Source organism: Larus michahellis, chromosome 3 (genome assembly GCF_964199755.1).
Source record: "Larus michahellis chromosome 3, bLarMic1.1, whole genome shotgun sequence".
Classification (NCBI taxonomy): domain Eukaryota; kingdom Metazoa; phylum Chordata; class Aves; order Charadriiformes; family Laridae; genus Larus; species Larus michahellis.
The window spans coordinates 126444217-126468485 of record NC_133898.1 but is presented as its reverse complement, the minus strand read 5'-3'; the positions used below and the strand labels follow the sequence as shown (position 1 = coordinate 126468485).

The window sequence follows — 24269 nt, the reverse complement described above, 5'->3', positions numbered from 1 at the left end:
GCTGTTTCCCATAAACGTGAACTACCTCAGATATGTCTTCCTTACAGGTGTTCATTGCAGTCTAATACATCCCCTGTGTATTTTAGAGCATACATACATACTTTTGGTCGATCACTGATGGCATTCTACAGTAGGAATAGTTAATGCTGTCTCCATTGCATGACCTGAATCTATTCTTAACTTTAGACCTTTTTCTAGATCTTCTGCCAAACCCTTTTCATCCATTCTTTTTTCTGTGTCTGTATCTATATTGATTCAAATCCTGAATCTGCCTCTTCTTGAAGCAACATCGGAGGTTTGTAGTAGACCTCATATTCTTGATCTCCCTTTGATTACATTACAAATTATGAGTTTGCCCAGAATGGACACTGACGTTAGCTGGAGCACAGGAGGTAGCAGGGTGGAGAAGTGTCATCACAGAATGACGCAGTTGAGGAAGTCATCTTATAACAAAGTCCATTTGTAACTAAAAGCTGCTCGGCTTTTCTCTCTGATTTTCTCTGCTTTTGATGAGACTGACAGATCACAGGTGCCTATAGGTCCCGTGAAGACCGGTGATTTTGTAAGCACCTCATTCAGAGTTATAACCAGCTAGGAAAAACTGTAACACAAAAAAAAAAAAAGCCAAACGTTCACAGGAAAAACGCAACAACAGAGGAAAGGATTGAAACTTGAACTTGGGTCTTTTCAGTCTGGGAAAAAAATGAATGAGAGGGGATCTTATCAACACTTATAAATACTTAAAGGGTGGGTGTCAGGAGGATGGGGCCAGGCTCTTTTCAGTGGTGCCCAGTGACAGGACAAGAGGTAACGGGCACAAACTTGAGCATAGGAAGTTCCACCTAAACATGAGGAGGAACTTCTTTCCTGTGAGGGTGGCAGAGCCCTGGCACAGGCTGCGCAGAGAGGTGGTGAACTCTACGTCTCTGGAGACATTCAAAATCCACCCGGAGATGTTCCTGTGCAACTTGGTCTGGGTGACCCTGCTCTGGCAGGGGGTTGGACTAGATGATCTCCAGTGATTCCTTCCAACCCCTATCATCCTGTGATTCTGTGATTCTGTGAAATAAAATTCGTGCTTACACCTGTATTAGCCCAGCCTGGCTCTCCCTTGTTGTCTCAACTAGGTTCAAGTTAACATAGATGTTTTCTTGGTGTAGAGCTGAGTGTGACAGCCTGTTTTCAGGCCGTTCCTTCTCACTGACTTTACAGGAAGGGAAGAACATTTACCTGTTTGGTTTAAGAGCTGCTGTGAGAATTTGTCATGGTATCAAAACATGTAAACCATTTGGTGTGTCATACCTCCAATCCCTGCTGACTCTGTTCATATATATTTTTGTCAAATTACCGTAAGAGTTTATTTCCTCCTTAAACTGCCTTTGCCAACTATTTCAGTAACTAAAGAATGAGACTATCTTTAATAAATCCTTAGGAGGTAATTCAGCATTGACAGAGCCTGTTAAGAAATGTGGTTTAGTCTTATATGCCTAGATAAAACAAACCTCTAATTTTCTCTATCATTATCTACCATTCTAGCATATAAGGTCTCTGGGGAGACCTTATAGCAGCGTTCCAGTACATAAAGGGGGCCTACAGGAGAGATGGGGAGGGACTCGTTATGATGGAGTGTAGCAATAAGACGAGGGGTAACAGTTTTAAACTGAAAGAGGGGAGATTTAGATTAGATATTAAAAAGAAATTCTTTACTGTGAGAGTGGTGAGACACTGGCCCAGGTTTCCCAGAGAAGCTGTGGCTGCCCCACCCCTGGAGGTGTTCAAGACCAGATTGGATGGGGCTTTGAGCAACCTGGTCTAGTGGGAGGTGTCCCTGCCCAGGGCATGGAACTAGATGATCTTTAAGGTCCCTTCTAATCTAGACCATTCTACAATTCTATGATTCTATGACTTTTCTTCAAAAAGCTTTGGCTACCTCATGTGGATGCCCTAAAAACCACGCTTTCTCTTCTGTCATCAAAAAACAAACTACTTCCTTAGATTTTTTCATGCAAGCATATTACCTTAACTACAGTAATACCTTTCTAAAAAATGAGGAAAAAAGTTAAAAAGCACTCAAAAACCCCATAATACATGGCTCCTGATAGGGACAGGCTCCAGCTAAACTAACAGGCTCTTCAGTGTCTACAGACTTGACTGCAGATATTTGGGGTTTATTGTATATTGATATAAATTAACAATCATCAAAGCTACAAAATCAACCCAATCTGCGTCAACTATCACAGAATCACAGAATGATAGGGATTGGAAGGGACCTCTGGAGATCATCTAGTCCAACCCCTCTTGCTAGAGCAGGTTCACCTAGAGCAGTTTGCACAGTGATTTAATTTTTATAACAATGTATACAAGAAAAAATCACAGGACAGTGCAAGGAATGAAGTATTCCAGAGAAAATGCTGAAATCTAGTACCAACCCTGGTGACGCAGGTGGTCTTCTTCCTTCTCAGGAGGAAGACACAGATCCCTTCAATCCCAGGTTTAACCGGGTCATACCTTGGCCACATCAGATGCTCTGCATATGAACCGATTGACTATTTATTTTACGTGCATAAGCCTGACATATCAGGCATGCTGAAGAGTTGCTGTGCATGATCGGTCAGCATTGGAGGGTACCAGATGATGCACAGTGTTGACAGATGTGCGACAAGGTGAATCCAATCCTGCATTTTTCTGTTTGCTATGCGGCGGCTAGCATTGTATCATACACGCCAAGCTATACAAACCTGCCTAACATCATTCAGAAACTTGCTTTCATTAAAAATATAGGAGTGCCCTCTGGTGGAAAACTGAATATCTGAATATGAAGTTTCAGTGACAGTAAAAATTACCTCTTGCCTCCACAGCAAACACATAAAATTTGTAGCTTGTAAACCAAAGGAAACTCCATGGCCCAGATCAGTTCTTAGTTACATCACTAGATGTTTTCACTTAGAAATAATATAGTTTACTAAAACATTGCCCCTACTTACTCAACCTGGAGGATTTTTTTTTTAATTCTTAAAAAAAAAAAAAGAAGTTGGTTTAGATTTCTTCTTCTTTCCTACTTTAATAAAAGCACTGGGACACAGCTCATCTTGGTGTACTAGGGACTGATGTTTCATCTCCTGAAACTTAAAAAGATTATCTGCTTAACTGTTACCAAGTGTAACATATTTTATATTAAATATAAAATTTTGGTGGGATATGGAGCTCTGTTTTAGATAACTAAACTTTCTCTATAGCTATGGGAGAGTTAGACACTGCTAAAAGGGAATGAATCCTTTATCGTTGATATGCCACAAAAACTACTCTTGCTTGTAGTGGCATAAACTCTTCATGTTTTGGACTTTGGTGAACATCCTATGCAATTATATCTATAATCATTAAAGAGGTCTAGACCTAAATATCTTTTTGACCTTCACTTCAGGATATAAGAATTTCTCCTAACGATGATTTTGGAATAGGGGACAGCCTGTGTTTTTTTAATGGCTGTAAATCCCTCATACTCAAGGGAGAGCACCGTAAGAACAGAAAAACCACCTCTGCCCACCTCAGCGCTGGACTACTGGCTGCTTAGCCTTGTGATAGAGAAACACTTTACATCTTGCAGCATCCCTCCGTGTTAAAATTATTTATGTAAAGCTAACAGTCACGCACACAGAGTTTGATTGACACTCAGTCTTTTGGCTTGAAAATAATAACTCCTGTGCTTAAACTTACATGTACGCTTAAGCATTTGTCTGGACCAAGATCCGGTACAGTCAAATGTTTCTTCTGTCAAAGTTGTGCTTAGAAACTAGTTCAGGTATGTCAAAGAGTTTTGCACAATTATGGTTCTTCTCTCAGTCTTGGTCATCATGAACACAGCAGAGAAAAAACTCAAATCCATGGTATCATAGAGTACAACTTAGTTAATAAATATACTGCTACTGTACCCAGAAAGGGGTCATTCCAGCAAAGCAATAACATCCCTGTTTGAATATCTTGTAAGTATATGCAACAGGGCTTTATGTATGCTAACACACAGAAAATGTATCTTAAGATGTTTGGAAAAATGCAGCTCAAAGCTGAGTCAACCAGGAACTCAGCTGTTATTTGGCAAGTTTGTGAAAAGAGTTATTTTTGTGCTAATTGCTACTGAGAAATAAGGTGTGGGGTGTGTTCCATGCAAAAGCACCATGACTGGTTTCAAATGCGAGAAGGTTGCAAAGTAAAGGCTTGGTACCTGCCTTTCTGCAGATGATAATGACACTTGCAGCACTATTTTAAAATAGTTCACCCTGTATGAAATTTTCTTCTTGAAACTCATTGCATTATGTTTTTAAAAGATGTTGTGGTTTCAAAGGTTATGAGGCCAATTCATAAAAGAAAAATCTGCCGAAGATATATATAAATATAAATACAAACACATTATCTCTAAGTCAAGGAATCCAGCTGAGGCTCTGGAAAGCATCACATGTTTATGCTGCACTTCAAATCTTCCTAAGAGTTTGCTTTTGCCCTTTCCTGCAGAAAGACAGTGAGATTAAGCTGACTTTTGGTGTGACCCACTGCTGTCATTTTCATATTCTTATTCACTTATCTATTTAAGCTTGGGCTCACTAGGATTGTTCTACAACACTGCAGGACCAGCAGGAAGAGCTGCCTGCCAAAGTAATGTAAACTCAGCCTTGCAGAGCAAAATTATTGCTTGTCTGTAACTTCAGGGCTCTGAAGATTTCCTTGCAGACTGACAAGGCTAAAGACCAGCTTGAGGTTCCAGTAGAACTTCCCCTGTGGCCAGAATGCTGAAGTAGACAGTAAGTGTGGAGAAATTGCAGACCCTTCATCTTCAGAGAGCAGGACAGAAAGGCAGGTGCAATTTAATCCTAACTCTCAGAGACAGTCTGTATGTTATATAGAATCATAGAATCATAGAATCATAGGGTTGGAAGGGACCTCTGGAGATCATCTAGTCCAACCCACTGCCAGAGCAGGGTCACCCAGAGCAGGTGGCACAGGAACGCATCCAGGTGGGTCTGGAATGTCTCCAGAGTTGGAGACCACCACCTCTCTGGGCAGCCTGTGCCAGGGCTCTGCCACCCTCAAAGGAAAGAAGTTCCTCCTCATGTTTAGGTGGAACTTCCTATGCTCAAGTTTGTGCCCCTTACCTCTTGTCCTGTCACTGGGCACCACTGAAAAGATCCTGGCCCCATCCTCCTGACACCCACCCTTTAAGTATTGATAAGTGTTGATAAGATCCCCCCTCAGCCGTCTTTTTTCCAGACTGAAAAGACCCAACTCCCTCAGCCTTTCTTCATAAGAGAGGTGTTCCAGTCCCCTCATCATCTTGGTAGCCCTTTGCTCTTGCACCCCCTGTGTCAAAAAGTTATCATCAATGCACTGGAGGAGCCTCCTGGACTTCGCACGCCTGGCTGTGTGGTCTTCCCAGCAGATATCAGGGTGATTGAAGTCCCCCATAAGAACCAAGGCCTGCAATTGGAAGGCTACCTTCTGCTGTCTGTAGAAAGCCTCATCAGCTTCCCCATCCTGATCAGGTGGCCTGTAATAAACACCCACAACAGTGTCCCTCATATTTGCCTGCCCCTTAATCCTTACCCATAAGCTCTCGACCCTTATCATATGATAAATAGATTTGATATTATAAATAGAGGACAAGTAAGCACAAAAAACAATAGCAGGCAGTATGTGTTCAATGCAGATTTTATAATCTTTAAAGAGAATAATATAACAGGAAATCAAAGATAAGAAAACTCAGAAGAAAGAAATGAGTTAAGGTTTTTCATGAGAAATACAACCCAGCTACAAACCAATCACTGTTCGTATAGAATAAGATAACTGTGTATTATCGACAAACAGCATGTAGTGCTAATGATATCCAATCAACTTCCACAGAGGAAGAAAAATTTTAATTAGTGATAGAATAATAAACCAAATATTTTTGTGATAGGACACTTTTTTCTGGCACTGATCCTGTCTTCAGGAAAAGATTTCCATTCCCCCAGACCCCTCAAATTTTTGAAATTTTGTTTCTGAAAGAACATAATCTTAAATATAAATTCTTTCCTTGTATCTGTTTAGGGTCACATAGATAATGAGTCAGAAAGAAAATATCATACAGTTCATCATACTGTAATGCATGAATGACTGGAACTGCGTTGGCTTTTATTTAATGTATAGTACTGCGTTCAAAGTTTGATTTTATGTTATATTATTATTTACTCTGAGAGACCAATCTCTTGGGAGGGGGTGGGGGTGCAGTTGGTTTCCAGAGCCAACTCAGCAGAGACTAAATTCAATAGAGGTGAAGCCAATTTAGGCAAACAGCTGTCTGGAATGCTTTAGGTCTGCGGATTCTGCATTTGGAGTTTCAAAGTTTCTTCCAACTGTATTTTTTATTTAAGCAAAAGTGAAATGTAAGTTACTTTTCATTGCTTACCATTTGTTTATAAGCCTTAAAAGAAAAATGAAAAGCATCTTCTATAAGGAAAAAATACTAGGTGGTGTACTTCAAATTAAAATGATAAATCTCCAGGGGCTCCTAGAGATACTGTCATCACCCAATGAAAAAATAAAGCCGCATAAACCAAGACTGTTATTTCAGTTGCAGTGACATGAAAGTGTCCTATAGTGGGACAGCCACCCCTACTGGGACGAGGTCTGTATTAATATAATAAAGCTGTGTCAGTATAAAGTCTTTCTGTCTGCATGTCAATGTGTGTAGATTTGAAACTGCAATCAGATATCATCCCCTGAGCAAATCTACTCTGCTCATATGAAAACTTGCAGGATTGGGCTTGCAGAGAGCTGTGAAAGCTTCTGTCATGACACCCATGCAGTCTTACCCCCGGATTAGCCACCCTAATGAGAGCCCAGGAAATTGCTGTGTGTGCAGAGCATGTCTGTGATCATCCCACACTGTCTGGGAAGCAGATGGATGGCTGCTCTCCGTTAGAGGGCAACAGGACACCATGCTCACAGGAAAATTACTGTCTGGAACTGCTTATTAGTGGCAATACTCAACACTGTGTTTGGTGGCCTCTGCTTTCTCCATGGTAAAAGGTCTGGCCTGTGTTTCACCCCTCCGTGTTTGGTCATTCCCGAGGGCTGGAGGGGAAGCTGTGCGTGAAAAGTGCTTCTCTGTGCCGGCTGCCCAAAGGTAACATCCCACCCACACTACAATTAATGGTCAGCATGAAATCTCCACTAAGACTGGAAGTTGTCCCCTAAGACATTCTGGGAGATCCATCACATTGAACTGAAGTTTATATCACAGCTGGCTGCACTTTTGACAGGGTCCTCCATGGGATGGGTTGGGGAAACATCTCTGATTTGCTGGCCCATGGTACCCTGCAGAGAAACCTCTGTGCAGATTGATTCTGAGGTGGTTCACTGAGAATGTTAGGTACAGATGATATGAATATCCCTTCTCATTTGCCCCTTTGATTTGAACAAGGCCAAAATAAAAGGAGACCTTACATCAATGTTTGGGCTGTATAGGTTTACCAAATCAGCCACTTCCTCCACTTCACAAGAAACTCCAGCTGGCTTAACTGTCCTTGCATATCTGACTCGATGCCCCGCTTTGACAGCCAGTCGAGCATCCTCACACTCACCAATGAAGTGTTCCTGCTACAAACGTCGAGGTGATGGCAAGAGCAAACCAGCCTATAAAGCCTCATTCAGCTGTCAAAATTATTGCCACTGGACGTCACAGAATCAAAATTGCTCATCAGGCTTGCAATAGAAAAGTACACATACAAATATATGTGCAAGTAGTTTAAGCTTTGCATTTTACACTGAGAATGAGTGTAAGCCTTTCTGTCTGCAATCCCAGGTGTGAGCTCCCTCCAGACGTATGCTGCCTATGTTCCTTCTGTCCATGGCCCAAGTGCGTACCCCTGACTCCTACTGCTGGGAAAAAGCGGAGGGAAAGTTTGTAGAAAGACAGTAAAGTAAAAAGAGAGAGAGAGGAAGGACTGTTGAGACAGGGTTTTTGGTAGCTCAATGATTCTAAAAGGAAAACATCAACATGGAAATGTATAAAGCCCTAAATGAAAAAAAAAAAAAGAAAAAGAAAAAGAAAAAGAAAAAAAAAAAGAAGAAGAAGAAGAAGAAAGGCAAGGAGGCAGGTCAGGAGCTTGTTGGGAATCACCAGACTTTTGGGTGAGTTGTCAGAGACATCAGTGTCCACAGAGTACCCGGGGAATCATAGAATTGCCTAAGTTGGAAGGGACCTTTAAGATCATCAAGTCCAACCATTAACCTAACACTGACAAAACCACCACTGAACCATGTCCACCAGCACCAAGTCTACCACTCTTTTAGATACCTCCAGGGATGGCGACTCAACCACTTCCCTGGGCAGCCTGTTCCAATGCTTGATAACTCTTTCTGTGAAGAAATTTTTCCTAATATCCAATCTAAACCACTCCTGGAGCAACTTGAGGCCATTTCCTCTCACCCTATCACTTGTTACTTGGGCGATGAGACCGACCCCCACCTCTTTACACCCTCCTTTCAGGTAGTTGTAGACCGTGAGGAGGTCTCCCCTCAGCCTCCTTTTCTCCAGGCTGAACAACCCCAGCTCCCTCAGCCGCTCCTCACAAGACTTGTGCTCCAGACCCCTCACCAGCTTTGTTGCCCTTCTCTGGACACACTCCAGCAACTCAATGTCTTTCTTGTAGTGAGGATGTACTCTAACGATCTGGGGAGGATAACCAGCCCCCTTGATGCCCGCTCTACCAGCAAAGATCCTGCACGGTTGTGAGCCTGTTAGCCTGAAAGTTTGTCAGACTGTGGCCACTTATGCATATGACAAAAATTATATAAAGCCATAAATAATTGCTTTATGTTTTGTATCTCTTGCTTGAACAGTTTGTGCCTGACTAAAGATGCCAGAGCAAATGGACCCAAGAGAGAGGTAGTAACATGAGAGGTGACCAAACAAAGAACTGGGAAGCTGAGGACATCCACTGAACCTGCCTCCAAACCACCAGACCCTCACCCTTGTCCACACATTTGACCAATATTGTTATCACTATGCATGGTTTTCCCTGTGTTTCACACAGGAGTAAAGGACAAGAAAGAAAAAGATTTAGGAAGGAAAATCAAGGAAAGGAGTTGTAACTTGCTGTTAAACTCATGCTTTCAGATAATAACGTTCTTTTAAAGTAAATATACATTAACTTATTTATTTGATAAGCTGAACAGAGCTTGTGATTTGTTACTTGGCACTAAAAGTATTCTTGGAACAGATGAAAAAATGCCCTGGTCGTACAACATGGAATATTAAAGAAAAATTACTTTGGCAAACAGAAAGTTTCCTGGTAAACACTCTGCGGCTTTGTGGGAGTGGTACTTCACTGACCCAAAGTGTTTGCTTTCCACAGAGCAAAGGACAAGCAAAACAAAAGTCCATGAAACTGTAATCTGCAGATCTGTCATATGAGAATGTCACGATGTAAAAGCTTTTTTCTATTTCTCTCCTAAAGCTACACAGATATGGGGATGACCCACGTAGTGAAATTTAAACATCTAGTCATACACAGGGGAAATGCAATAAATCTCTGTGTAAATTGTCTTCATTACAATAAAAGACAGGACACATCCATCTGCAAGATAAAAGATAGCAGTGAGATGGTGGTAGTGTAGTCAAGTCTGACGAAATGCACCACCGAGACTTAAGGAACTAATTGAACAAATCTTTGAACCATGAACAACTAACTTCATGAAGGCAAACACCTCACAGAAGAAGTGATGTAGAACTTTGGGAAGATGAGTATGGAATTTCTGCCTAAAAAGGGAACTAAGGGAGCACTTAAATCAGTGGCCTGGTTTGATACAGGGAAAAAGTCTGCATCAAATTATTGAAAAAGCAATGCATAAATTCATAAAGGCTTTGTTGATAGGAAAACACATATAATATTTCAAACTTCTATCAAGCAGACTTACAAGATGAAGAGGCCTTATGGTAGCTAAGTCCTTAAAAGGGAAATTCTGTGTTTTCCTTTACGTACTCAAAGCAGAAATGTAGAACAAGTTGTTCTACTGCTCTGGTATGTAAACTACTGCATGCACAGTCCAGGAGGCTCCTCCAGTGCATTGATGATAACTTTTTGACACAGGTGGTACAGGAGCCAACAAGGCGAGGAGCACTCCTGGACCTGGTACTGAGAAACACAGAGGGACTGGTGGAGGACTTTAAGGTTGGGGCACCCTAGGTTGTAGTGATCATGAAATGATAGAGTTCAGGATCATGGGTACTATGCACAAAACAACAAGAAGTAAAATTACAACCTTGGATTTCAGGAGAGCTAACTTTGACCTCTTCAAGAAACTGCTTGGAGAGATCCCATGGGCTAGGGCTCTGGAAGACAAAGGGGCTCAAGAGAGCTGGTTGGTATTCAAAGACCACTTCCTCCAAGCTCAGGATTGGTGCATCCCTAAGAGCAAGAAATTGGCCAAGGGACACAGGAGATCTGCACGGTTGAGCAGGAAGCTTCTGAAAAAGCTCAAGTGGAAGAAGGAAGCTTACAGTAAGTGGAAGAAGGGAGTGACCCCTTGGGAGGATTACAAGAATGCTGCCAGAGCGTGCAGGGATGAAACAAGGAAAGACAAGGCCGCCTTGGAATTAAACCTGGCCAGGGTTGTCAAACTCAACAGGAAGGGCTTCTACAAATATATTGGAGGCAAAAGGAAGACCAGAGAAGTTGCGGGCCCACTGTTGAATGAAATAGGAACCATGGTGACGGAGGATGCGGAGAAGGCAGAGTTACCGAATGTCACCTTTGCTTCGGTCTTTATTGCTCGGCCCAGCCCTCAGGAGTCCCAGGCATTGGGGGTAGTAACAGGGAAAGAAGACGACTTCCCTTGGGTTGATGAGGATCAAGTGAGGGATCAGTTAGATCAATTAGATATTCACAAGTCCATGGGCCCTGATGAGATGCGCCCAAGAGTGCTGAGGGAGCTGGCGGAAGTCATTGCTGGGCTGCTCTCCATCATCTTTGAAAAGTCCTGGAGAACAGGCGAGGTGCCTGAGGACTGGAGGAAAGCCAATGTCACTCTAGTCTTCAAAAATGGCAAGAAGAAGGAGCTGGGGAACTACAGGCCGGTCAGCCTCACCTCCATCCCTGGAAAGATGATGGAACAGCTCATTCTGGGCGTCATCTCAAGGCATGTGGAGGAAAAGAAAGCTATCAGAAGCACTCAACATGGATTCACCAAGGGGAAATCATGTCTGACTAATCTGATAGCCTTCTATGATGGCATGGCTGGATGGATAGATGAAGGGAGGGCGGTAGATGTGGTCTGCCTTGACTTAAGCAAGGCATTTGACATGGTCTCCCACAGCATCCTCATAGGGAAGCTTAGGAAGCGTGGGTTAGATGAATGGACAGCAGGGTGGATAGATAACTGGTTGAAAGATAGAGCTCAGAGTATCGTGCTTAGGGGCACAGTGTCTAATTGGAGGTCAGTGACGAGTGGTGTTCCCCAGGGGTCAGTACTGGGTCCAGTCCTCTTCAATATATTCATCAATGACCTGGATGAGGGGATAGAGTGCACCCTCAGCAAGTTTGCCGATGACACAAAGCTGGGGGGAGATGTCTGACACACCAGAAGACTGTGCCACGATACAGAGAGACCTGGACAGGTTGGAGATTTGGGCAAAGAGGAACCTTATGAAATTCAATAAGGGCAAGAGTAGGGTTGGGGAGGAATATGCACCTGGGGAGGAATAACCCCATGCACCAGTACAGGCTGGGGGCTGACCTGCTGCAGAGCAGCTCAGTGGAAAGAGACCTGGGAGTCCTAGTGGACAACAGGATGACCATGAGCCAGCAATGTGCCCTTGTGACCAAGAAGGCCAATGGCATCCTGGGGTGCATCAAGAAGAGCGTGGCCAGCAGGTGGAGGGAGTTCATCCTCCCCCTCTACTCTGCCTTGGTGAGGCCGCACCTGGAGTACTGTGTCCAGAAAAGTTTCAGTTCACATCTCACTTTGAGATGAAGAATTCATATCAGGTAAGTGTCCTGAGGACTCCCGGGCTGTGTGAGCCAATCACTATTTGCATTGTTTACTTGTGCAGTTGAACAGAGAGTTCAATTCTGAAAAAAAAATTATAACTGAATCTGGTTGAGGTTCCACATTGTGTAGGGGATGGGACTGGAATTCAAAAAAATAATCTAATAAATTGGAAATGTTATCTGGGCTGGCAAAAGATGAGAAAACAGAAAAATAAAGCATATGCAAGCAAAATGGAGGATATGCAAGCTTTAAAATGGATGAGACATCAAAAAAGGCAAGTTCTGTTCTGGGACGTATTAACCACGTTCCTGTTAGTAAGACCTATAAGTTAATTATTTCACTCTATTCATCATTAGTAAGTCCTAAATTGGTGTACTAGAAAGAAGAAATTTATAATATATCATTATGTAAATACTAGTACAGAGGTGACTCAGTACATAGCAACTACACTGCACTTACTGGAAATTCCTAGCACAGATTTTTAGAACAGGAATGTGTGAGTTCAACTTTATGCTGGGCTAAGTAATTTGCATGATAACTTAAAATGTTACATGGCTGCAGTAAGCAAGAAATTTGAAGGTATTTGGAATTTTCAGGGTTTTTTTCCTGCTAGAAATTTACAGCTGTAATAACCCCAGTAGCGTCATTTCTCCATCTAGAGCAACACTTTGCCTCAGGCAATGGGAATTTTAGTGAGGATACATTTGGCCCACACAAGATATCAAGACCTTCCTCAGTTTCTCAAGGAGATTGTGAGACTGATAACTTTCAGAAAAAAGATATCAGAACGCAGTCTGAGTAACTAGAACTAAGGGTTTTATTTATTCTTCCTTTTTGAGCGGGAAAGGAGTAGCCAGACCAACATGAATAGATGGTCAGAAGAAAATACAACATGCAATATAATAATAATCAAAGATAGAGTTCTAGGTGGCCCGTACACTGTTGTCCATATTTCCAAAAAGAGATGATTCATAAATCAATATTTCTTCTTCATGAAGTAGCAATCCTTAAAAAATGACAGGACAAATAAGAAAAAGGAAAAAAAAATCAAGCATCTGCAGAAGAAAGCTACAGCTAAAGGTTTAAGATTTCACCAAAATGCTTTAAATGACAATGTTAGAATTTTAATTGCACTATAAGAAAGAAGCCTGGAAAAGTCACCATCCCGGGACTCCCATAGCTGCTCTTAAGTGTTTCCAAAAAACAGTCATAGAATCATAGAGTTGGAAGGGCCTTCTGGAGATCATCTAGTCCAACCCACTGCCAGAGCAGGATCACCCAGAGCAGGTGGCACAGAAATGCATCCAGGTGGGTTTGGAACATCTCCAGAGACGGAGACTCCACCACCTCTCTGGGCAGCCTGTGCCAGGGCTCTGCCACCCTCAAAGGAAAGAAGTTCCTCCTCATGTTTAGGTGGAACTTCCCATGTCCAAGTTTGTGCCCATTACCTCTTGTCCTGTCCCTGGGCACCACTGAAAAGAGCCTGGCCCCATCCTCCTGACACCCACCCTTTAAGTATTGATAAGTGTTGATAAGATCCCCCCTCAGCCGTCTCTTTTCCAGACTGAAGAGACCCAAATCCCTCAGCCTTTCTTCATAAGAGAGGTGTTCCAGTCCCCTCATCATCTTGGTAGCTTTCTGCTGTCTATATTTTACATCCAATGCATTGTTTCTCCAAGAAAAAGAAGGTGGTTCTTTGAGAAAGTGCTTAAAATATTTGGCTGGAAGTTATTTTTCAGATCTGGATAGAGACTGTTTCTTTCTCCTACCAGACCTTTACAAATGTTTATATCAATCCTATTCCCAAACCTCTCTCACACAGATGAACTGAAAGTTGACCATGGTTGCACTATGATAAGGTAGTGGCAAACAGAAATATGAATGTGTAACATTATGGAAAAAGAGCACAAGGATCTGTAATCAGGCAATACCCTAATCTGCTAATTGCGGTGTCAAACTGTCACTGTAAAAACTAAATAAAACACAGAAATGTCTATTGAAGAGTCTCTTTAAGAGAGACAAATTTAAAATTAAGGCTTCAACTTTGGAAATGAAGTATTTGATCCTGTAAAGATGATTAAAGTAATTGTTACTCTTCTGGTGCTCTTTTCCTGCAGCTCAACCAGGGACCTAGAGGTGGTACTTCATTTGAAATAAATAAATAAAACCTTTTTTTTCTCATTTTCTTCAACACATTAGGGAAAAAAAAAAAAAAGACTAGATCACCCCATTAAGTTAGGGAAAAGGTGCTTAATTCAGGACATTGATGGGAAGATCAGAAACAAAGACAAGTGGAAGCGTGCTTGGATCTTTGCCTCCTTCACAGTTAGTAGCTACATGAATAAAATACTTCACCCACTGTGTAGGAAACTTGGATGGATCCCTCCCCTGTCTGTGCTGAAGCACACATCCCTCCTAGAAGAGTGCCTGAATCCTCATGTCACCGGGGATTTGGAGTGGCTTGCACTCACGAATATGCCGTCTTTACGCCCTCTTCCCAACGACTTAGAGTCATAGAATCATAGAATTGTTGAGGTTGGAAGGGACCTTTAAGATCATCGAGTCCAACCTTTAACCTACCCTGACAAAAGCCACTTCTAAACCATGTCCCTCAGTGCCCCATCTACTCTTTTTTTAAACACCTCCAGGGACGGTGAATCCACCACCTCCCTGGGCAGCCTCTTCCAATGTTTAATAACCCTTTCAGTGAAAAAATGTTTCCTAATATCCAATCTAAACCTCCCCTGACATAACTTGAACCCGTTTCCTCTCGTCCTATCACTTGTCACCAGGGAGAAGAGGTCAGCCCCTATCTCTCTACAACCTCCTTTCAGGTAGTTGTAGAGGGTGATAAGGTCTCCCCTCAGCCTCCTCTTCTCCAGGCTAAACAACCCCAGCTCCCTCAGTCGTTCTTCATAAGGTTTGTCCTCCAGACCCCTCACCAGCTTTGTAGCCCTTCTCTGGACATGCTCCAACACCTCCATGTCCCTCTTGTAGCGAGGGGCCCAAAACTGAACGCAGTACTCGAGGTGGGGCCTCACCAGTGCCGAGTACAGGGGGATGATCACTTCCCTAGTCCGGCTCACCACACTATTCCTGATACAGACTAGGATGCTGTTGGCCTTTTTGGCCACCTGGGCACACTGATGGCTCATATTCAGCCGGCTGTCCACCAGCACCCCCAGGTCCTTTTCTGCCGGGCTGCTTTCGAGCCACTCTGCCCCAATCCTGTAGCACTGCATGGGGTTGTTGTGACCCAAGTGCAGGACCCGGCACTTGGCCTTGTTGAACCTCATACCATTGGTCTCAGCCCATCGGTCCAGCCTGTCCAGATCCCTCTGCAGAGCCAACCTCCCCTCAAGCAGATCAACAAGCCCACCCAGTTTAGTGTCATCTGCGAACTTACTGAGGGTGCATTCTACCATATTAGCTGACCCAGTGCTACAGTATCTCTCTGTGGAGCTGGCAGGTGGTTTGTGAGAGACCCATACTCTTCTGGAATAGAAAGAAGAGGCCAGGAAACCCTACATGGCATCCACAGTCACTCTGGGCACTGATATCTGTGCAGGGTTTGCAATTTCTAAAGCACCACTGGAATACATCTACGCTGCTTCCCAGGAGAGTATCTTAACCACGAGGCTGCGGAATTGACTTCAAAAGGGGAGAATAGACTCCTCAAAATAATGTGCAAATCCCTTTTGAGGAGCTTGGTTAAGAGCTGTTATGTCTTCTCCATTAAAACAGAGGGAATTAAATTGGAGTTCATGTAGCCTGCTTGGATGTTATAATCCCATGCCAGTAGGAGAAGGGAACAGCATTTATCCTGCAACAAGAAATTACTTTCAGTCAAAACTTATTGGCAGATGTGATCCAAACCCCCAGTAGTTTCAGGATAACCAAAGCATTGCTCTTCACCTGGGTCACAATTTTCCAAACGAGAATACAAAAGAAACCCTCTCCTACTTCTACAGCTAAACATCCCGTACCAGAACCAGTAAAACTTTTGTTCATGGATGTGGACCCAATGGAGCCTTCCCACTCTGAGAAAATGGTCTGTAACTAGGTCGGCAGCCAAACCACGGTTCTGCTCTCTCTGAGTGCAAACTCATTTTGCCCATTTTCAGAAATTGTTTTCTTGCAATTTTTCACAGGACTAAAAACTCACAGATTCAAAGCAATCCATTCGCATACCAGAGGAGTAACTTCTTTTGGTTAGACCATCCAGATAAGATATTCCTTTTCCTCAAAGAAGCTAGCATGCGGTTCATGAGTCACTTAGGTTGAGGGACAGCTTTTTACAGCTTCTAAAGGGGACGTTAAAATGTCAACATCAACAACATTCCTGTCAACACCACTATCTACCCTTTCTCCATAGACTCTATTCTCCTAAGGATGAGTGAATGTCAGCCTAGCTGACTTCACAACCCAAGATGACATTCAAAAGTGACATACGCTCGATATCTTGTCTTCATTTTGGGTTTCAGAGGTAGGATGTGAAAGATCTGCCGCTTCCAACACCAGAGATTCTTTTCAGCTCTAGGTTGACTCCCAGCTGATGTGTTCTCCCACTCAACGTCACAGTTGTCCTATTTGTCTGGCAACCAAATTTGATTGCTTAGTTTGAGCTGGATGGGTAAAAAATCAAACCTGGAAGAGCTTCCAACTGCAACAAATGGCCCCAGGCTACCGCTGCACTGTTCACATAGTGCTGGTCATAGACTTCTGCCCTCATGCTTTGGGTTTTATGAGCCATTAGCCCTGTGTTCCTCACCCTACCCATTTCCTCTTTGCACACAGCTGAAGTTTCTGCAAAAGCACATCCACAGCTGTTACCACAAAACTGATCTCTCCCGGTGCTCTGCAGCTGTACTAGTGCAGTGAGGGACAGGATTGCCATCCCCCAAATCCTAAATGTAAGCAAGACACTAGCCAAAGGTATTAAGCAGCTAAGAGCTGAGGACAGGAAAAGAGAGTTAGCGTCTATTTCTTTTTGCATCTGCAGGTTGTATATCCAGGAACTTTTTGCAATAACTTTTCCTTGCCAGCAGTGGACGTGAAGAGAAACTTGTCTGCTGTTCTAGGACCTGATTGCTAAATTCCTTGTTTAGCTGCTGATTGTGCGGTCAGTGGATACAATAGAGCAGAATTTAGCTCCAACCACCTGAGCAGCTGACTGTCAGACTTCTTCCACAAAGCATAACTGCAGGTGGGTGCAAATTCAACAGTCGCTATGCCCTGCAACGGCCCTGTTTCGTAGCTGGCCTTGTTTTGAGTGTACGTGTATCTTCTTTGTGCATGGTTCTCTTTTTACATCCCATTTCTTTCCCCTTCTCCTCAGCAATTCCTGTTTATTACGTTTTGTATTAAGGCTCTACCATGTCCAAACATGTACCAGGCAAAACAAATAGAAAGGTAGCTCCTGTTCCAGTTTTGATACCAATAAAATACTGCAGAATGTCAGAACACAGGACAAAGACGGCAATTTAAACCGGACATGGTCAGTAAACGTTCTTGAATTTGGAATGGTAGGTGAAACAAAGTCATCAGACCCGGATCTCTGAAGACAATTGTTCTGAGGAAGGTGAATTTCTTAGTATAGACATGATTTATGAGACATCAGTCACACAAGGAAAACAGAAGGCTGGAAGTACTTATTTACTGTGTTTCTAAAACAATTTCTGGCTGCTGTACTTTCAGGTTTGGATGATTTTTTTCTTTCTACAGATTAATTTTGGGATGTCTGGTTCAAACTAAGCTTCCTCATAGATAACAGATACTTCCAGTTCATTACACTCCATTGCTGAAGAGTAGGAGATGAGATTCAGTTCTCCTGGACAGAAATATTTATAATGCAGACTATTTGCTCCAAATTCTTTTTATTATTAGTTGACAAAAAAAATACGTGCTTTTAATCCCAGATTTATATGGTCTGATTTAGGGTGAGCCATTCAGGGCAATGCACATCACATCTCAAAAGTTAGTTTTTCTCCAGTAACTATAAAGGGAACTAATTTTAGATCAAGGCAGCTACACTATAGTTAATTTAGTAAGTTGAATTCTACTTTAGTTATTAAAAGACTACAATTGTTACATGGAATTATAACAACAATATTGCAAGCCATGGAATAAAATGTACAGGAGTGCAAACTTAAAAAACAGGGGTGCCTTAAGTGTTACTGATCTCATCTGCTTTTCACCCGGAGATTCACCTGAATCTACAAGGTTAGCTTGCCCAAAAAACTACTCTGGGTTGCTCTCCTTAGTGCAGCTAGGTCAATGAAGACAAAAGAACTTGAGGTGCAGTAGACCTGTCGAAATGTAGATATCTTAGCATGAGACAGGTCTCTCCCAAGACACCCCTTATTGTCACATCTAAGTGCTTAATTCAGTTGGGTGTCCAGAACCCGCTGAGATACCCCAAAGCATCCTGCCAGGGGTTTGCAATTTGGAAGGGCACAGGTCTTCTGTATGTTCTTTGTAACATCTTTAGTACTGCAAGGGTGTCTTAGACATCTTGTTTTATATGACATGGTGCCAAGGGCTTCCAATTAGCTGCTACGTTTAGACTTAGGTCTCCAGTGACCTAGATCTCCTTCCCACTGTTGGGATAACTAGCTCAGATGTAGAAGCACTCCTTTAGTTAGACACAACTATATTTTATGACTTCTTTCAAAAGAGTCTATTCATTGATTTATGAAGAAACATGTGTTTGCTTTTCCCCGCCTTGACCATAGGAAATCACTAACGTAAGCATGTATGCTTAGATATCGTCAATGCTAGTGTTAATAACTGGATACTTTCCAGTATCAGAAACTTGTAAAAGACGTGTATCAGTTCAGCCAGGAAATATTATTTTTTTTCAGCGGTTCATTACAGAACAGGGTGTTCCAGATTCTGCTTCCTGGGCTGTGTGTACATTTTCTATCAGATCATGTTTCTTTAAAAGGGAAAAACATTACAGGATGCAGAAACCAGGAATCTACGTATCCCTTTACAGTGCTTTTTTTCAGGGCCTTTTTCATGCAATTAAATACTTTCTCTTGCCTTTTTTTCCCATCTAGTCCTATGGTTACCGCATATCAGACTGTGGAATGGCTCAGATTCAGCAAGGTATGTGGAAAGCCCTCTCAGTCAAGACATGCTGTATGTAAGATGCCCTCTGGTTATGTAGGTTGCATCCATCTTTTATCAAGTAGTTTCCCATTTCAGAGTGTTATATCCTCGCTACTACAAAATAGGTGAGAAATAGCTCCAAAAACAAGCTTGGCTGCGGACAAATGCTGCTAGTTCAGTAATTGTTATGAATCAAATTGCAATTAGTCAACCATATAATTTCCAAATGATTCTACATGCTGGGATACCATGATTTTACATGGAGATTATCTTACTACTTCTTTTCACTGTTCCAAGTGTTTCTCATATACTTACTGTAACCAGTCCAATAGAATGGTCCATGAAAGACTCACTGACTTGCAAATCCAATTTTCCTGTTTTCTCCTACATTTTGATACAATTTTTAGTCTCAGCAATTCAAGATATTTTTTACTAACTGGACACTGTGACAAGACCAACCTTCTTTCTGTGCCATCTACAATACCTCTGGCATACTCTTATGCTTATATATGGAATGAATTTAGGGCTAACTTTTTTTTAAGGAATTAATGGCAAAAGTCACCACATTGGCATCACTATTGTTAGATTAGAGAAACTTTTTTTCCCATCAAATACATGTAGCAAACAAAAAGACATTAATGAAAATCTTTAGCTGTTCATGTAGCTTGTTTTACACAGAGATAGTTATGGCTGAAGTCATTAACTATGTAAACTGAAGCTGAGCCCTTAAAACCATTTTTATCTGTGAGTAAGAAAGAAATATCTCCAGATCATCATTACATTTGAGACATCTGTGCTAATTTGGAGTCTACATTGCTTTGTGTCTTTCATTATTAGTTGGAAGGAAAGGGATGTATTTTCCTTAAAAAAAAAAAATATCACTCAATAAATCACCTATATCAAAAGCCAATTTGGATTATGAGAAAATTTGTTCCTGGCTTGCTTTTTTTCCTGTTAACCAGATTTATTTCAAATAACAGATTTGTTCTAAAACATTAGCTGGGCATAGATGTCCTGTAGCATAGATTTAGAAAATGTTTCTAATGAATTACTAGCCTAAACTGTAGCTGAAGTGCCAATACAATTAAGATAAAGAACAATGCTATACTTTTATATTGCCCAGCTTTGCCTCTTTTCAACAAAGACTGAAAAAGTATGAACACATGCACATATTGAGCTTTGATATGAAAAGTGTAAGCTTTGAGATGAAAAGTGTATAATTTTAGTAATGCAATCATTCCCTAATTCTAGCTTTCATTTTGGACTTCATGCAAATGACTTCCACCCCCAAAAGTAATTTCCTTCTGCAGTTTTATATGTTAGACTTTAAGAGCACTTTTTGAATGGTAAGACTAGAAAGGAATGCAAGTTATTACCCAAGGAAACCTTGAGTTCTCCTCGCTGCATACTTTTAAGAACCATGTAGAAAAAAATCTGTCAGACACAGATTATTTATAGCAGATCCTGTTCTGGGTGCAGAAGGGAGGGAACAGGCCTCTCAAAGTTTCTGGTTGACAATTTTTTAAATTATTTCATGATACCGTGCTTATGCACAGTTACTGTTGGTTTATTTAGGTTTTTTGGGTTTTTTCCTTGGTTATGAATAGTCACATAGTGGTTTCAAGTTTCACAGTGTTGCAGAGGAGACTTACTGCAATCATAGAATCGAAAATGGTTTGCATTGGAAAGGATCTTAAAGATCACCTAGTTCCAACCCCCTGTCACGGGCAGAGACACCTTCCACTAGACCAGGTTGCTCAAAGCCCCATCCAACCTGGCCTTGAACACAATCTCTCTATCATCTAGGGAGTGCAAAAAGTTGTATTCCTTTAATGGAGGAAATTCCCTGTGGAGGATCTAGACCCATATTTTTTGTTTCAGGATGAGTACTTTCATAACTTAGCTGTGGTCCAAAGGATGGGTACTAGCCATAGGTTAGCAGCAATGACTAGTTTGTGTGTTGCTGTCAGTGCAGCCTCCATTTGCTTGAGAGATCTGGGGCTTTGCAGAAGGAGGAGAGTTCAGAAAAAATAATATCGCTCTGCTCAGAACATCTAGAAATATCTCATGCCCTCCCACAAAGAAGACGTGGTGGGACTGCTTGTTAGTGTGCATTAGCTCCTACTTCACATGTTCTTAATTCAACCCATGTACCTGAGATCCCTGACTTCCAATGGAAAGAGTGACCTATTGGTTGCACCTACCTTGTCCATAGACTACTAAGAGTTTAGACAATGAGTTTGGAGTAGATGCTTAACATCTCAACAGCCAATGTAAGGGAATTGAATCCCGCTTCAAATCTGCTAGTCAAACCTTTATTCAGTAAAACTAGCAAATTAGCATGTACTCAGTGGGAATTTCTTAATGCGGTGATTATAAGAAGTGATAGATTAAGCGAATAAGAGAGACTCATATTTGACTATACAAAAATAAAATAAAAATATTCTTTTAATTTTTATAAACAATATGTTTTTTTCAAGGAACAATATGCTAGGTTTATTATGAGTTACTGAATTCATTTGTGAAGTCATCATTATTTTAAAAAAAGATTATTTCTAACTAAGAATCAGACTAGCACTTTAGAACAGATGTTTTGTCAATCAAATCAAAATTGTATGGGAAATTAAAGAATTTAACTGGCTGGTCCTTGCAGGTAGTGGGAGTGACTGACGTGATTATGCTGACAATTTTATCTTATTTTATTAATTGCCAAGATGACCTCTATTCTTGAAAAAAAAAAAAGAAAAAAGAAAAAAACACTACTTTTAATATCATCCTCTCCTGTGCTCTGTTTCTAGGGTGCTGATTTCTCTAAGGAAGACTGTAAGAGTAATGAACTCCTGTTTACAAGTCACAAAAAGTTAAAAATCTCCCTTTTCATTTCAAAGCAAGAGATCAGGAAATTCAGAAACACTTGCTTCCTATATAAAAATGTATTTAACTATTAAATCTATTTATAAGATTATTTGTCTGTGGCAAAAGTGCGTAGTTATTGAAATAGCACTGCCTCAGGTAACCACAGTCAGACACAGTTATGTGTGTGCTTAGTCTACAGCCTTACTTGTTGAGAATTTCCTTGCTACTGGCCAGAGAGCAAATAACCTGAACTATATTTATTCACAGTAGTTTTGAACTTACAAATCAATCACATTATATTATGTATATAAGCACACAAAGCTCAGTAGCAGCCACTAGAAGGGACAAGACCAAAAGAATTTCAGGACTGAGCAGAAGTCTCCAAATGTAGCTAGTAGGTGATGGTTTGGGTCTTTCTCAGCTCTTCCTCATCCCTGCCCACTGCAGATCTGATTAAGCCGTGTTCAGCAGAAGCTTAAACTCAGGAATGGCGACTGAAATGCTTTCCTTTGTAATGTGACAGCGAATTTCAACCCTTAAAGACCGCAGCTGGGCCCCAGTGGGCAGCAATCTAATCAGCACGTCTGCTGGGACTGAAAGATGGTGGAGAAAAGCCGTGGTGAGTAGTTTTGTTCTCCGAAGGTTGAGGGAAGACATCAAATGGTGTGTTTCTCTGAGGAGGGTGGATTTGCTCTACCTGCTCTCCATGCTGGCTGAACACACACCTCCAGTTCAAAAACAATGGTGCGGTATTATAATGGTGCTGTAGTAAAAAATTCCAATCTGTAGGTCATCTATGCCCAGCATCTCAACCCTGGTCGTCCTTCAGAGAGACTTCTAGCTTCTGTGTTCATGTGCCTTGCCTTTGCCTGACCTATTTTTTTTTGTGTGGCGCCTACCACCTTCTGACAGTAACTGGTTGAATTACTACCCTGTTGATTATATGCCTAAGAATAGGGAGCAGAAGGTGAATTGCATCGTGTGGAAGAAATAATAATGTTCATTTTTGCAAAACCAAGTTAGCTGAAAGGATCAGGTCTGCCAGGTGTTTTGTACAGCTAAGAAAAAGATCTGTGCAAAGCCTGAATCTCACAGAACAGCATGAATTTTAATCAAAGGCACTAGTTAAGCTGTCATTAACTTCAACGGAACAGAGGAATTGAAGAAACTGAAATATTGCCTACATTGCTTGAGCTCAAATCAGATTCTTGTAGTTCAGGTTTATAAAAGAGCTGGAAGAAGAACTTCAACAGTCAAATCTCTCCAACTGATTTTTTTTTTAAGAATTTTCCATAGATTTATCTTTAAAAAAAATACATACATTTGCAGAACCCTGTGGAATTAGTTTTTAATTTTTTTAAAAAAATTAAATTACTCCACGCCTTCAGGTAATCCACATGAGGAAGTGGGAATTGATATGCTAAATTGCTCTTTGTACCATGGTTACGGATGTCAGTTTTATTAATCTTTGTTTTCTTCCCAATTATTTTACCCATAGACCATGAATTGTAGCATATCTGACAGACATTCTTTATAGAACAAATGGATTTCACTATTTAAACAGGTGTGGCACGCTTTAAAGAAATGCTTGCAGTAGTATTGTTTCATTTTAACAATACAAATAAAGCTCAGGTGACTGTAGCAAATTAATGAAAATTACTGAGTACAGTGGATGGGGTAAAATACTGGAACTGTCTCTCAGGACTCTGAGTATCAGGAGGTGGTAGACCGCCTCCCCTCACAGTCAATAGAGATGCAGCCTTCATAACTAGGGTAGGCAGTTTTTTAGGCTTTCTGATGGTGATAACCCTGGTCTCATCAAAGTTGTTGCAAGCACTTAGATAAAAAAGCACCCTTGCCCTTATCTCAGAATGTAGAAGGATGTGGGAGACCTTATCACAGGCGACTTCCCATAGTGCTGCCCGCTATACAAATAAAGAACAAAAGCAGCTGTGTTACGAATTATAACCCAATATTAAAATGCTGGCAACAGCATGTAGCTGCAGAAATACTGCAGAAAATGGGAAACAATGAAACAATATTGAGTTGTACTATGTACAGCAACCTCGACCCAGCACAACGAAACGGTGCTCAGTGTGCAAGGCATCACGGAGAAGGCAAGGATGAGGAAGGGAACTGCAAGAAAAGCATGAGGAGATGTGCAGATGCTTTATGCCTTCTGAAAGCCAACAGGCAGCATGGAAGGAAGCAAGACAGGTTGCGTTTAAATAAAGCAGAGTTGAGCACTGACGACCTGTCAAAGCTGACTTTGTGATATT

The 24269-nt window shown here is 41.5% G+C and overlaps 1 protein-coding gene across 5 annotated transcripts in view; it reads left to right on the top strand.

Moving 5' to 3' along the window:
- The window catches only part of LOC141741414 (cysteine-rich venom protein TEL1-like), a 41019-nt gene that overhangs the window by 5343 nt on the left and 11407 nt on the right, over positions 1-24269 (top strand). For 3 of the 5 annotated variants that reach the window (XM_074582072.1, XM_074582069.1, XM_074582073.1), the window contains 2 exons: positions 17024-17227; positions 19083-19131. In XM_074582072.1, coding sequence (XP_074438173.1) covers positions 19113-19131 — 19 coding nt within the window. In that variant the 5' untranslated portion in view covers positions 17024-17227; positions 19083-19112. Of the gene's footprint in view, positions 1-17023; positions 17228-19082; positions 19132-22513; positions 22610-24269 lie in introns of all 5 variants that reach the window. The other 2 variants (XM_074582071.1, XM_074582070.1) reach the window with 1 other exon arrangement.